The sequence below is a fragment of the Mercurialis annua genome, linkage group LG2 (genome assembly GCF_937616625.2).
Source record: "Mercurialis annua linkage group LG2, ddMerAnnu1.2, whole genome shotgun sequence".
NCBI lineage: Eukaryota > Viridiplantae > Streptophyta > Magnoliopsida > Malpighiales > Euphorbiaceae > Mercurialis > Mercurialis annua.
In genome coordinates, this window is record NC_065571.1 from 7,099,709 (window position 1) to 7,112,090 (window position 12,382).

The following is a 12,382-nucleotide window of genomic DNA, read 5'->3' on the forward strand; positions in this document are numbered from 1 at the left end:
AACTGGACCGGACAGAAGTTCGATTTCCGGTTACCCCGGTCAGACCGACCGGTCCGATCCGGTTTTGATAACATTGTTTAAAACTTCAATAAAATTACTCAAACATTGTTTAAGTTGTTGAATGTGTGTTTAATTTAAGTGTATATGATCCATTTAAGATGGGGCAACACAAATTTCCAGATATGAATGCTACTTAGGGCTTATGGAAAAAATTGAACTCACGAACTTTTTGCTGCCCAATGTTTATAACTTTATATCATTTACTCGATAATTTGTTCCATTTCTTGTTAGTGATCATTGTTCTTCAAAATCAAGAATAACAACATGCATATTATAAATATTTTTGAATGTTGATCAACCTAAGAAATCATCTTAGGATTGTTCAATTCCTTCTCCTTCATCATTCTTGTCATAGCAATTGTATCATAGTAGTGTTCATTTGGTTGAAATCAAACTAAAATTTTGACATTTTTCTGAAATTTAAACTTACAAATTTTAAAAGAACTGTAAATATCTCAAATTAAATTAAACAGGCCAGTTTTAGTTGGTTTTTCAATTTAGTTCAATTTTTTGGTTCGAAAAATCAAATGAATTCCAAATGATGAAGTCATGAACTGTACTAATTTAATCAAATGTATTGTCATGATTAAACCATTGAAATGCCAGCTTAAAAAAAAGACTTCCCGAGTAATTTGCATTTTCTTCTCTACAAAATCTGCAAAACACACGGTGGTGCACCCGTTTTCGGGGATTAACTAGCTAAAATAATAATGAAGAAAACTTAGGCTATCTTTAGGAAATGGAACCAATGTTGTCAATGGGCACCCAAGTATACACATCATTGCCAAAATTTCCAAATCAAATAAAACCCAAAATGATCTATTAATTTTAGCATTAAGAGTTCATAGACTATCCACCTCTCACGTGCCGACATTAGGTGCCGGAGTTGATATAGGTGGCCCGTAAGAATATCTCCACTCATTGCAAGCCAAGCATTTGTCCAACTTTACACAGTTCTCTAATGTGCAGAATTTGCAGGACCATGTTTTGTTTTTTATACTTGCATCCTTCGGCTTTACCGTGCTACAGACATTGCAGATTGGAGCTAATGGCTGCAATCAACTCAGCATTATTCACAAGCAAAAATACTTGAAGTCAGTACTTGTAGGAACTAACCTATTCAAAGCAATTAGTGAGATAAACAATGGAACCAAACCAGAAAGTATAATAAGTGAGATTCATACCAAAAATAAACTTAAAGTCTTAAAGTATTAGCAGTTATCTATGTTAAGCAGGAACTTCTCGAGTCCTATGCCTCGGCGGTCATTTTCAAAAATGCTTTTGAAACTCTGAAAATCTACATTAAGTTAACAATCTATTCTTGTAAAAGATATTGTTTCGTGTTTTCATGCCACAGGCAATGATAATGAAAGAAATGGTCTTGTCTTATTTAGTACAATCTATGAACTAGTATAAGAAACCTGAAAAATCTCCAAATATTGTATCCTGTATAAAATCGTGGTTATTCATGCAACTCCACTGCACTGTTTTTAATCAAATTTTAGAATCAAAGTTAAGCTCAAGATCTATGCTCTAACTTCAAAGTCTGCAGAAAACATTATGCCAATCCGCATGCAACCTCAAATGAGCACGCAATATGTACAAACCAAAATTGCAGCCACAAAATATAACAAATGGCATCATCTTATCATCTTAATGAACTAACTAAAATAAGGTAATCGTAATGATTACTTACTGGATTTAATAATGTGCAAGCTGCACACTCCCACATAGCATTCTCCTCTTGATTATGAGCTACATTATGATTTAATACTGACCCCAGAGATGAGCCACCCGTTAAATCAACAAACGCAGAACCAGAAAGCGGACTGCTGTACGAGTTATAAGTTCTCTTTTTAGGTATGGAATGAAGATCAGAGCTTGATCCCGAAGTTGAAACATCTGCGGTCAAATTTACAAAATTGGACTCTGAATGTCCATTAAAAGATTGAAATTCTGTACTATTACTTGATTCATGACTTCTTTTTTTACAATTATCTGTCTGTAAGCATCCGGCAGATTGCCTCACACCTACAAGGTCATCCCCAATATCACAACAGCTTTCTCCGTCCTCAGAAGCTTCAGTAGACTGAGAACCACACCACATCTCATCCTGAAATCTCCTTTCTGCAGCCATTGCTGCCGCTTGTATTGGACTAAGTGCAGCCATAATGGCGTTATCACCACCAAGACGGTTTGGTCCAGACGGTAAGATAGAATTCAATTTTGATCTCTTCTCTGCAGCAGCTAACGCTGTTTTACGAAGTGATGAGAGCGGAGGTTGTCGAGAATACCCACCCAATCGCTTACCAGGCATATCAAACCCCTCCCCTGAACCAGTTATTCCCTTTGAAATAAGCTCCTCGCATTCCTGTCATTAGAATCAGCAAAACAAGCAAAGTCGTCTTATATTCTTAATGGTCGACAAAAAGTGCACAAGATAATGCATATTGCGAATAATTCTTAACTCAAAAACATACAAATCAAATCACAAAATAGAACGTAACCTTTCTCAACTCATCCCAAAGCTTATAGAAACTGGCATTATGAGGACCATGAGCATTATGACATAATTCATGAAGCATAGTATCCAAAACCATATCATATGGATAAAAATCAAAATCTCTATTCGGTCTACGAAGCCTCAATTTGACGTGCACTCCTCCTCCTACATTCAACCCCAGAAGAGCCGGATTCTTCGGACTGCAACAAAAAATTCCATATCCATAAACTCACACAAATAACAAAACTTCCACAGTTCAATCAATCAAACAACTCAAATTTCTAAAACAAACAAATGCATCCACAAAAATTCACAAATCAAACTTGAAAATCTACTAAAAAAATCAAACTTTGTATCTAAATAATCAATACCCAGATAAAAAAAATGATTAATACCAGAATTCCGATAGTACTTTAACACGCCATTTGTGTTTACGCATAATGGGTTGGACTTGTTTGGCAATTTTTTCAAGACACTTTTTGGCTTCTTCTTCTCCAGGTTTTCTCTTTAGGGTTTTGATTTCCCATACTTTGTTTAAGTCTCCGACGTTCATTTCCTCAATCAGTAAAAAACCCAGAAAATAAAACACCTAATAAAACCTGGGTGATCGGTTGATTTTGGATTAATTACTCAGACGGTTTGATTAAAGAAAAGGGTATGATTTGATGAATGCGGAGAGAAAAGAAGTGAAATTTGAAAATTGGGGATTTTGATTTTGGAGAAGATGAAAGTCCTTAGTTGGCGGGTTTTTGAAATTTAACCAAACAGACACAACACGGAGTTTAGTAGTTCCAATGTTCTATGTTGTCATTGGGACTTAAGTGGCAATATGCCCCCTAAATTTATAAACAATGGGCAATTAACACATAAATTAATTTTATGGGCAAATCAGTACACGAACTTGGTGATTATGGGTAATTTGCCCTATTTTAACAATTTACCCCCTTAATTTGTAAGTTAATTGTCTTTTAAATTGGAAATTTGCCCCCTAAACTTGTAAAAATCACCAAGTTCGTGTATTGATTTGCCAACAAAGTTAATTTATGTGTTAATTGCCCATTGCTTATAAGTTGTGGTAAATTGCTACTTAAGTCGTTGTCATTGGTGTTTGGGGGCGGATTAAGGTGTGAGCCGTCGTAGAATAAAAGATGATTACTAAGAGTGAATAAATACGGATTGAGATTCCTTCACGTTCATTCAAATTTGAGGGGTCACATTCACAATTTATATCATTTATTGTAAGATAAATGATGTAGATTAATTTAATTACAAATGTACCTTTTTTATCTACATTGTTTAACCCCCTCAAATTCAAAATGAATTTGAAGAAATTTCAATCCATAAAACACTACCTATGTAAATTTGAAAGGCAGTATCAGACTGGTTGCGTGAAAAGTTTTAATTATTTATATTAAAAAGTAATTAACTTTAATAATCTTAATTTAAAATACGCTCTAAAATATTTTAACAACATTAATTCCATATTAAATATTAATTATTTTCTCTAAATATTTTATAAATATTTCAACACAAAAATATAAAATAAGATTTAGAAGTCATTAAAAGCAATTTATTAAAAGAAGACATAAGGTATAAAAAAGTCCTTGAGTTTTTTTCAAAAATACAGATCAGCCCTTTTACTTTATCTGGGCACAATTAAGCCCCCATATTTTTAAAATTGAACAATTAAACCCTTATTATTTTAAAATTGAACAAATAAACCCTTTTAGTTTACTTTTGGAACACTTATCCTCTCAATTTTTGAATTAATAACAAGCAAAGAGTAATTTATAATTATCAAAAGTAAAAATTTATAATTACGTCATATAATATATCAAATGAAAAAATTCATATCTAATCATCTTAATTAATTAAAAATAGTTTATATTTTATTTTTTAGCTCAATTATCTTTCAAATTGTATAAAATAAACGAGTTTAGAGACCGCAATGACCCGATTTAAAAGTTAATTAATCTACAACCGAAGATTATCATCCTTTGTTGATTTACAAAGTGGAGTATTGTTTTTGTTTGATTAAAAAAATTAGAATATGAGTTAATTAGTTCCGATATATAAATTTAGGAACCGCGATGAGCTTTTGTTTAAGTATGGCTATTTCATACCTATTTTAACTTCTCCGATTCTGGTTTGTCAGTAATAAACAAATAAATCCAGCTTCCAATAAATAAATAAACGCCCAATCTTTTGGGTGTCCCAATTGAAATCTCAAAAACCCATTTATCCAATTACACAAACAAATCCCAAAGCTTCAATCTTTCACTGCTTTTAGCTATTTTCTTGATAGTTTGATCATACACTAAAATATAACAATAAGGGACTTTTATTTGTTTGATTTGTTATTTATTTGACCACATAACAATAAAACAATGGCGGGTATAGCTTTAGTATTAGATCTGTTAAAGAAAAATCACAACTTTTACTCACCTAAATTCTCTGCCTCCTCCGCCGCTTCCGTCGCCGCCGCCTCCGTGGCAGCTGCCGGTACTCCTTTTGCTTCTCGGTTCTTGTTTGGGTACCCTTCTTTATCCTCACTCTGTATTTACTTATTTTGGTAGTTTTGGAAAAGACAGTGTGTTGTATTTGTATGCATTATAGTAATTCAGATTATTTATTTATTTGGATTGTTTTATTTTGCTGAAATAATGGGTGTATACTGCAATTTTATGTAGGATTTTTAGGTGATATATTATTTAGTATTGAGTTTTATGAGATTAAATTTAGATTTATGACAATTTATGAGTTTTTGAGAGTTTCCGGTGACCAAAATGTTTCACAAACGGGAAACGCATCTCGAAGTTTTCCGTGCTTTTTAGGTTTATTGACTGTGGAGCCACTGATAAAATTTTGAAGATTGTATTTCATTCACTTTTTTTCAGTTCATATTAGGCTTACCGTGCTACCTAGATAAATGGAACACGGACACGGAAAAACAGAATCAGTTTAAGGTTGTCTATATTAAAATTGAAGTTTCGTCTCCAAAATGCCAGTGTCCAACACGTTTCCGAAACGGGAAACGTTGATCGAGTGAAGTGTCCGTGTTACTTTTGTGTCTGTAAATGATTGTATTCTCTTTTTCATGTTATAATGTAGCTAATGATGAAGATTGACTCTGGTTTGTAATTCCAGTTTTACCAAGATCCCAGTTGCGCATTGTGATGCTGGCGCGGCACTATCTGATGATTACATTTCTACTATACGGAAGGCCTCTGGGAATATTTTTCAGCATGATTCTTTGAAATATACAACTAAGGAGTACTATTTTGAATTAAAGCCTCTTCTTTCAGCTTTTGAATGGAAACAACTAGCTATGACATCCCTAAGGTCATTTTTGCTGTTCTATTTGCCACTTCTGGAGCCTACTTCAATTACAGAAGAGGATGATGAAGACTTTCTGCAGGATGCTCCGGAAGAACGGCGTTTAGATTTGGTTGTTCCCTTCCAAAAATCAGTGAAGCAAATTGTTCGGGAGGTGAGTTTTGTGGCTTTACAAACTTGCAAGCACTTTGTTTTTCCGGTTTTATGTTGAGTTTGCCAAATTATAATGTACTAATATAATGCAACATGTTCCCTCAATTTTATTGTTTGTTCTTAGCAACTAGGATTTGGGTTGGGAATTAAAGACGGCAGCTTTGGCACGTAATGTATTAACAATGTCTAAAAAATCCAGATACACGGAAGAATGTTGTCAATTAAAATTATACGTCCTAGTATTTAAGCAGGAGTTTGTTTGGAATGGTTGAAATTGCTATTATAAAAATTGAGTCGTGGCTTAAAAAATTAATCATCAAATTATGAGGGATCTTTCACACTATGAGAGCTTTTTTGTGTTAGTAACATTGCTGTTCTATATCTGAAGTTTTCTTCTTTAGGTCTTATTTAGGAGTTGGAACTTTTCTAGATGACAATCTATAGTGTATAAAGCTTTAGCTTTGGTTTAAATTGCAGTTTCAGAATGGCTCTTTTTGGATGTTTGTGCAGCTGTTTTCCAGCTTCACTACATCCAAGTATACTTCCTACGCTATAACACTCGTGTTTGTCTCATATGTTTTCTAAGCTATTGTCAAGGAGTTATGTATGTCTTGTTCTATAAGTTTTAGGGTTAACTGCAAAATAAATCATGTACTTTAGCGTGTTTTGTAATTACAACACGTACTTTAAATCTTGACAATGTCATATACAAACTATCATTTTTTGCAATTTGGAAGACTAGGCAATATTCCGTTAAAATATGCTGTTGTGGATGCCAAAAGGCCCAAAACAGTGTATACTCTGGCGTCCACATCAATATTTTCTTTATTGCTTTGTGTTCCGAATTGTTAAACAAATGATAGTTTGTGTGTCATTGCCAGGATCTGAAGTTGTTATTGTAATTACAAAACACGCTAAAAGTTCATGATTTAATTTGCATGGAACCCCGAATTCTATTACATCCTATTACAGCAAATTGTTTCTCTACAAACTTTTTGGAATACAACTTGGGAAACAATGAAGTTCATTACTGACGTCTATTTGATCTTTTAACAATAGTAACTTTTGGCTGGTAACCACGCTTAGCAAAAACGAGAAAATTATTTTGAAGGATCGTTTCTTTTACCAGCTTTCAAACTGCTTCTTTCTTTCTTGAAATAGTTTACTGAAATATGTCTTATTTGCTGTGTTAGACTACTGTTGTAACCACAAGAAGGATTTTAGAAAGGCTTTCTGTGCATTATGTTTCACAGCGATTGGCTTGGAAACTTCTAAAAGGTGCGTTAATTAACATAGTAGTTTGAAATTGTAGATCATCTTTTTTTTCTTCCTTCGCCAAATCGCCTAATTGATTGGATCAATTTTGCAGATGTACCAAAGTCAGCTGTACGCAAAGCTGATAGAGGATTGCCTGCTGTTGTCTATATGTTCAGAGTCGGCAGAACAACATTTAGAGGTCGTGAGCTCTATCCCGCTTTGTGAGTAATTATTTGTCCAATTGCTTTTTCCCGGGAATCTAACTTCTTTATGTGTTATATGTTTAAGCAGGGCACATTTTAGGAGTTGCCGCTTCATGGCTTGTACAAGTCGGTATTGAAGTTTACCGATTCTTTTCTCGTTTAGCAAGATCTGAAGATGAAGATAATAAGGTTGATCAAGCCGAACAAGTTAAAGCTCTTGGCAAAAAAGTTACCAGTGTTACTATCTCGTGTAGCTCGTCACTAATTTTTGCTTCCATTGGAGCAGGGCTTGTTTCCGCCACAATTCGTCCTTCAACGGGACAGTGGATAGGTAAGTACATCTATTTTGCTTGCTTGATAACGTTCATACAAAAATGCTTAGGTAGACTCTGTCCACCATGTCATCCAATGACGAAGCCTATGATGTGTTTTGCAGTGATTGGCTCTGTTCACGAATGGCATAGTGGACAGAGTCTATATACGAATTTCTCCGTGTATACAATATATAATCTTGGTTACCTGTCATGTAGTCCCCTAGCAGCCGAGTTAATTTGTGAACTATTTTGCAGGTTGTGCTGTTGGGGATTTGGCTGGCCCAATTATAGTTACGTTTTGCCTCGAAAAATTGTTCCATACGGACATTTAGATCCCTGACATAAATTAAGTAATGTATTTTTTTCTTGCACCTGCGTCTAACTTAAGTGGCAGCTAGCGAAATCTTTGAGTTTATGATGATATAGTTTCACATAATCAAATCTGGAAGGAGATTTTCTTAAGATAATGAAGGTTTTGTAGCATTAACTTCCTCAAGTTCATTGAGAATTCAATTCTCCCTTATATAAAGGCCATTGTTAGGTTCTCTTTTAATAATATTCAACTGATTTGTTTCTTCTTCATTTATATTGATCTGAAAATTCTCTAATTTTATGCTTCAGCAATTCATTTATATTTTTAGAGAAGTCCATGAAACTCTATATTTATAATAGGGTTAATTTGCAAAACAATTACTGTGTTTTACAATTTTAACATGAAAATTTTATTTTAACAATGAGTTGCTGTTTTACAATTCGAAATACAGATTAATTTCCTGTCAAAAAAAGTGGACTCTGAAACCGTGGTAGCAATCACATGCCACTTTTAAGAAAAATTATTGCACGCAACCGTTGCGCCATGTCATTCGTGCCATGTGGAAAAATTCATAATAAAAAAATTAAGTAATAAATGAAAGATTTCCTATCACAAATCCCCATTGGCTTGTTGTAATTATGACATGGCACAACCAATGCATGGGATAAACACTCCACTTTTAAATGATCGCTATTTTGAATTGTGAAAAAAAAATGGTAGTTATATTTTAAATTGTCAAAGTTAAAAGTTCGTATACAACTTAATTTGCAACTAATCCAATTTAATATATTCAAGTAAAAAATATCATTTTTCGTTTCAACATTTCTAATTCTGTGCTACATAGTTTGAGAATTGTATGAACTATTTTGTGCACAAATACAAAAACTAGGAATTGCTTTTCTAATATATCTTGATACTATTTCTATAACCTACTTGTGATAATCTGTGAAGCAAAAACCATTAGGTATCCCAAATCATCACAACAGCAATTACCCCAATGCCCAACAGCACTGCCAAGAACTTGTGATGGGGAGTGTCAACCGAAACCGACTTTTGCAGCGGCGGAGCGTAACCCTTTGCTAGAAGATGATTTATTGCAACATAGATAAACACTCCACATGCCAATCCCATAGATATAGCAAATATCCAGTCTGCCACAGAACCTTGAGTCGTGGCATCTATGACAATCCCGATAGCCACACCAACCGGACTCGAAATAGCAAATGCGAAAGCGTAGGTGATACACGAAAATAATGGGCGATCAGGGAGCATTCTGAGAAGAGCTATTCCCATTGCAATGGCTGCAAATATTTTGTGCAGAGAAATTGTCCATAAAGCTTTCCATGCATCTGCTTCCGTCTCTGCAACTCCGATTGCAATACCTTCAAAGACCGAGTGGAAACACAAGGCGACTATGAGCAAAATGCTGTCTCCGAATAAGCTGAGATTTGAAAGTTTGGAATTTGCAGAGGCAGCACTCACGCCGTTGGGATCTGTTTTTACACGATCGCCGCTCTCTGCAGGGAAGAGGGGAAAAGTTAACAGCAGATGTCGAAATAAAAAACACTGAAAATAGAAAACAAAAACGAGAAAATGAAATATAGAGTTCCGAAAGTGTTTTTAGAGATGAAAGTGAAATGTCGGAATATAAGACCGAAAATTTCCGTATAACATAACCGCAGTTCCCTACATTCTAATAGTCAGATAAGATTAAAAACAAGAAATTTCAGTGTCAAATCTTTTCATTCCTTTTCTTATTAATGTGGCGAACGTAAAATCGAATTTGAGATTCTCAGGTCGAAATACAATGTCTCAAACTATTTGAAGTGCCAAATGTTTTCTAGAACAATCAAATTAAAGTAGTACTACTATTTAAACATTAAAACCACATCAAGAACATATGAGACAGCATTTCCATACCATCATCACTCATCTTAATATCTTTAATCTATACAAAAGTTCATATCACCCCTCCAATTTATCACAAAGGATCAAAAGAGTTCAAGTTAGAAACTTTTGAACAAAAACACCACCAACTTGCCAATTTGGAATCAATTTTTGCACTTTCGCCTGTCAGATTAGAGTGTAAACTGACACAAAATTACCAATTCATGCAAAATGAATCTTTGTTGATCTTTGATCATACACATAGATTACCAACTTCCCAAATTGAAAATACTAAAAGAAACTAAAGAATCAAACCTAACAAAATCCAACAAAAAAACACATTATCTCATCACAATTGAAAGAAAAGATACTAACCTTGAAGCTCAAACTCTGCATGATTACGATAACTATCCTTGCCATAAACATAAGAAATAACACAATCAGCTAGCATGGTAAACAAATAGCCAGCACAAGCCAGCATAAAAGCAAAAGGGTACTCTTTACTCGTCAAATCTTGGAAAGTTTCATTAGCATCACTCAAAAAATGCATCAAAGCAGTACCCAAAAACACCCCCCCAGCAAATTGTGTGCCCACCACCAGAAACCCTTCGTTCCATTTCATAAAATAAGGCGACACCCCGCCAATAAAAGTCCCAATAAAAACCAATATTAAACACCATATTTTCACCAATATTAGCGGCTTTGCTCTTAAATTCACAGGCGGGGAGGCGTCGTCATCGCTGCCACCGTCTTCGTCGTCGTGGCCGCCGTGTGCGGTGGCCAGAAGGTGGAGGGAGAGGAAGAAGACAAGAATGAGGAGAAATCGAGACATGTATTGCAGATTAAAATTCTTGAATTTTCAAATTATGTATAAAAGTATTGATAGGTGGAGGGGTTAGATTTTGTGTCGTATTATTGTACTGCAGAGAGAGAGAGTTGTACTAAGAAAAAGAGATGACATTTAAGACAGGTAATTGGTTAGTTGTTGATGTTGTTGTTAGTACAGAACAAGGTGATAAGCTAATTATTACTCCTCTACTTTAGTTCACAACCAGGAGATAAGCTAATTATTTCTCCTGTTATTTTGTTCCAAAAAAACAATTTAAGGACCGTTTGGATTGATAGTTTTAAAATTTAGAATTTTAATTAAATTTATAAAATATAAAATTAATATATTTATAAATTTTGTTATTTAAATTGAATATACAATTTCGATCTTTCCATCTAAAAGGTGGGAATGAGATCTTTTAGAGGTTGAAGGGTTGCCAGAATTCATGAATTTTAAAAAATATTTATTTGTATCAAATGATGAATTTTCATAAAATTCATTGATTATTCACAATTTAAAATTTTATTCATCTAATTCAAAATCACTCGGTTCAAATCGTGCCTTAATTTTTTAGAACATCATAATAAACAATTTTACATAAAGAATCGGAATTAATACTACAATAAGTGCTTATGATGAGACGATAAATCTTTTCTTTAATGGCATCAGAATCGTGGATGGAATTGTAAGAATCAGATGATTTAGGATGATTATTTTTAAATACTTTATAATAGTTAATTGACAACATATTTTAAAACTAATTCTAATATAATCTATCATATGGTGAAAGGTAATTTTTTTTACTCTAAATTCATCATCACAACACTAACTTTGATAATGAATAAAAAAAATCCATCAAATAAATAGAGTGTAGAAATATGTTAATAAATCATCCTCCAAAATAAAAATACAAACTCTTAAAAGTTAGGCTAAAGTACATCTACTTACCTTAAATGTGACAAGATTTCAAGTTTGAAAATTGAAATACTTGATATTTAATTTTGAAACGTAAATAAATGATACTATTCTATAATATGGGACATGAAAATAAATTCTTTATAAATACCGTTTCTATCACGTAAGAATTTATTTTTTTTAAATATCGTTTGTTTGCTCCCAAATATTCTGTTTCTTTAACTTCCCAGTCGAATCTTTTGTGTTTGACATTAAGGATGTCATCCCCATTTTGACAATCAATTTTTTTAGAAGAACATTTTATCCGAATCTAAATAAAAAGAATTACTCCCACCCCACCAAGAAAATAAAAATTGGTTAAATATTGGAGTTATACGATACCCTCTCCGTCCTCAATAAAAAAAATGAAGGGGGGTGGGTACCACATAACATTGGCGTTGCCGTGAAGCTGGGTCAGTAATGGAAGACTTCACCCTCCAAGCCGTCAGTTTTTGAAAGCAACTTTGCAGCTGATCACATTAAAATCTAATCATATTCATTCACTTCCAAACTGCAGCCGAATCTAAATTTATTTTCAACTCAGACTTCATTTTTAACTTTTTCTTATTTTTC

General features: G+C 33.6%; 3 protein-coding genes across 3 annotated transcripts; 1 reads left to right on the top strand and 2 right to left on the bottom strand.

Moving 5' to 3' along the window:
- Window positions 1–765: 765 nt before the first annotated feature.
- Window positions 766–3,359, bottom strand: LOC126666830 (uncharacterized). The gene is made up of 4 exons (XM_050359704.2): window positions 2,959–3,359; window positions 2,568–2,763; window positions 1,757–2,431; window positions 766–1,112 (listed from the first exon to the last, which is right to left on the bottom strand). Exons 1-4 carry the CDS (start codon window positions 3,114–3,116, stop codon window positions 921–923), a joined length of 1,221 nt encoding a protein of 406 aa, XP_050215661.1. The 5' UTR covers window positions 3,117–3,359; the 3' UTR covers window positions 766–920.
- A 1,349-nt stretch (window positions 3,360–4,708) lies between these two features.
- Window positions 4,709–8,408, top strand: LOC126670695 (uncharacterized). Its single transcript, XM_050364506.2, has 6 exons — window positions 4,709–5,096; window positions 5,711–6,053; window positions 7,246–7,330; window positions 7,422–7,508; window positions 7,601–7,843; window positions 8,082–8,408. Exons 1-6 carry the CDS (start codon window positions 4,951–4,953, stop codon window positions 8,156–8,158), a joined length of 981 nt encoding a protein of 326 aa, XP_050220463.1. The 5' UTR covers window positions 4,709–4,950; the 3' UTR covers window positions 8,159–8,408.
- Window positions 8,409–8,903: 495 nt separating this feature from the next.
- On the bottom strand, window positions 8,904–11,011 carry LOC126666685 (zinc transporter 11). Its single transcript, XM_050359524.2, has 2 exons — window positions 10,402–11,011; window positions 8,904–9,656 (listed from the first exon to the last, which is right to left on the bottom strand). Exons 1-2 carry the CDS (start codon window positions 10,856–10,858, stop codon window positions 9,100–9,102), a joined length of 1,014 nt encoding a protein of 337 aa, XP_050215481.1. The 5' UTR covers window positions 10,859–11,011; the 3' UTR covers window positions 8,904–9,099.
- Between the last annotated feature and the right edge of the window lie 1,371 nt (window positions 11,012–12,382).

Coding starts and splice junctions, on each gene's coding strand:
- LOC126670695 (XM_050364506.2), top strand. CDS start 4,951: ATGGCGGGTATAGCTTTAGTATTAGATCTGTTAAAGAAAAATCACAAC. Junction 5,097..5,710: donor GCTTCTCGGTTCTTGTTTGG/GTACCCTTCTTT, acceptor TTGTAATTCCAG/TTTTACCAAGATCCCAGTTG. Junction 6,054..7,245: donor TGAAGCAAATTGTTCGGGAG/GTGAGTTTTGTG, acceptor TTGCTGTGTTAG/ACTACTGTTGTAACCACAAG.
- LOC126666830 (XM_050359704.2), bottom strand. CDS start 3,116: ATGAACGTCGGAGACTTAAACAAAGTATGGGAAATCAAAACCCTAAAG. Junction 2,764..2,958: donor AAAGTACTATCGGAATTCTG/GTATTAATCATT, acceptor TTTTTGTTGCAG/TCCGAAGAATCCGGCTCTTC. Junction 1,113..1,756: donor CTTGCACATTATTAAATCCA/GTAAGTAATCAT, acceptor AGTTGATTGCAG/CCATTAGCTCCAATCTGCAA.
- LOC126666685 (XM_050359524.2), bottom strand. CDS start 10,858: ATGTCTCGATTTCTCCTCATTCTTGTCTTCTTCCTCTCCCTCCACCTT. Junction 9,657..10,401: donor TGCAGAGTTTGAGCTTCAAG/GTTAGTATCTTT, acceptor TCTTCCCTGCAG/AGAGCGGCGATCGTGTAAAA.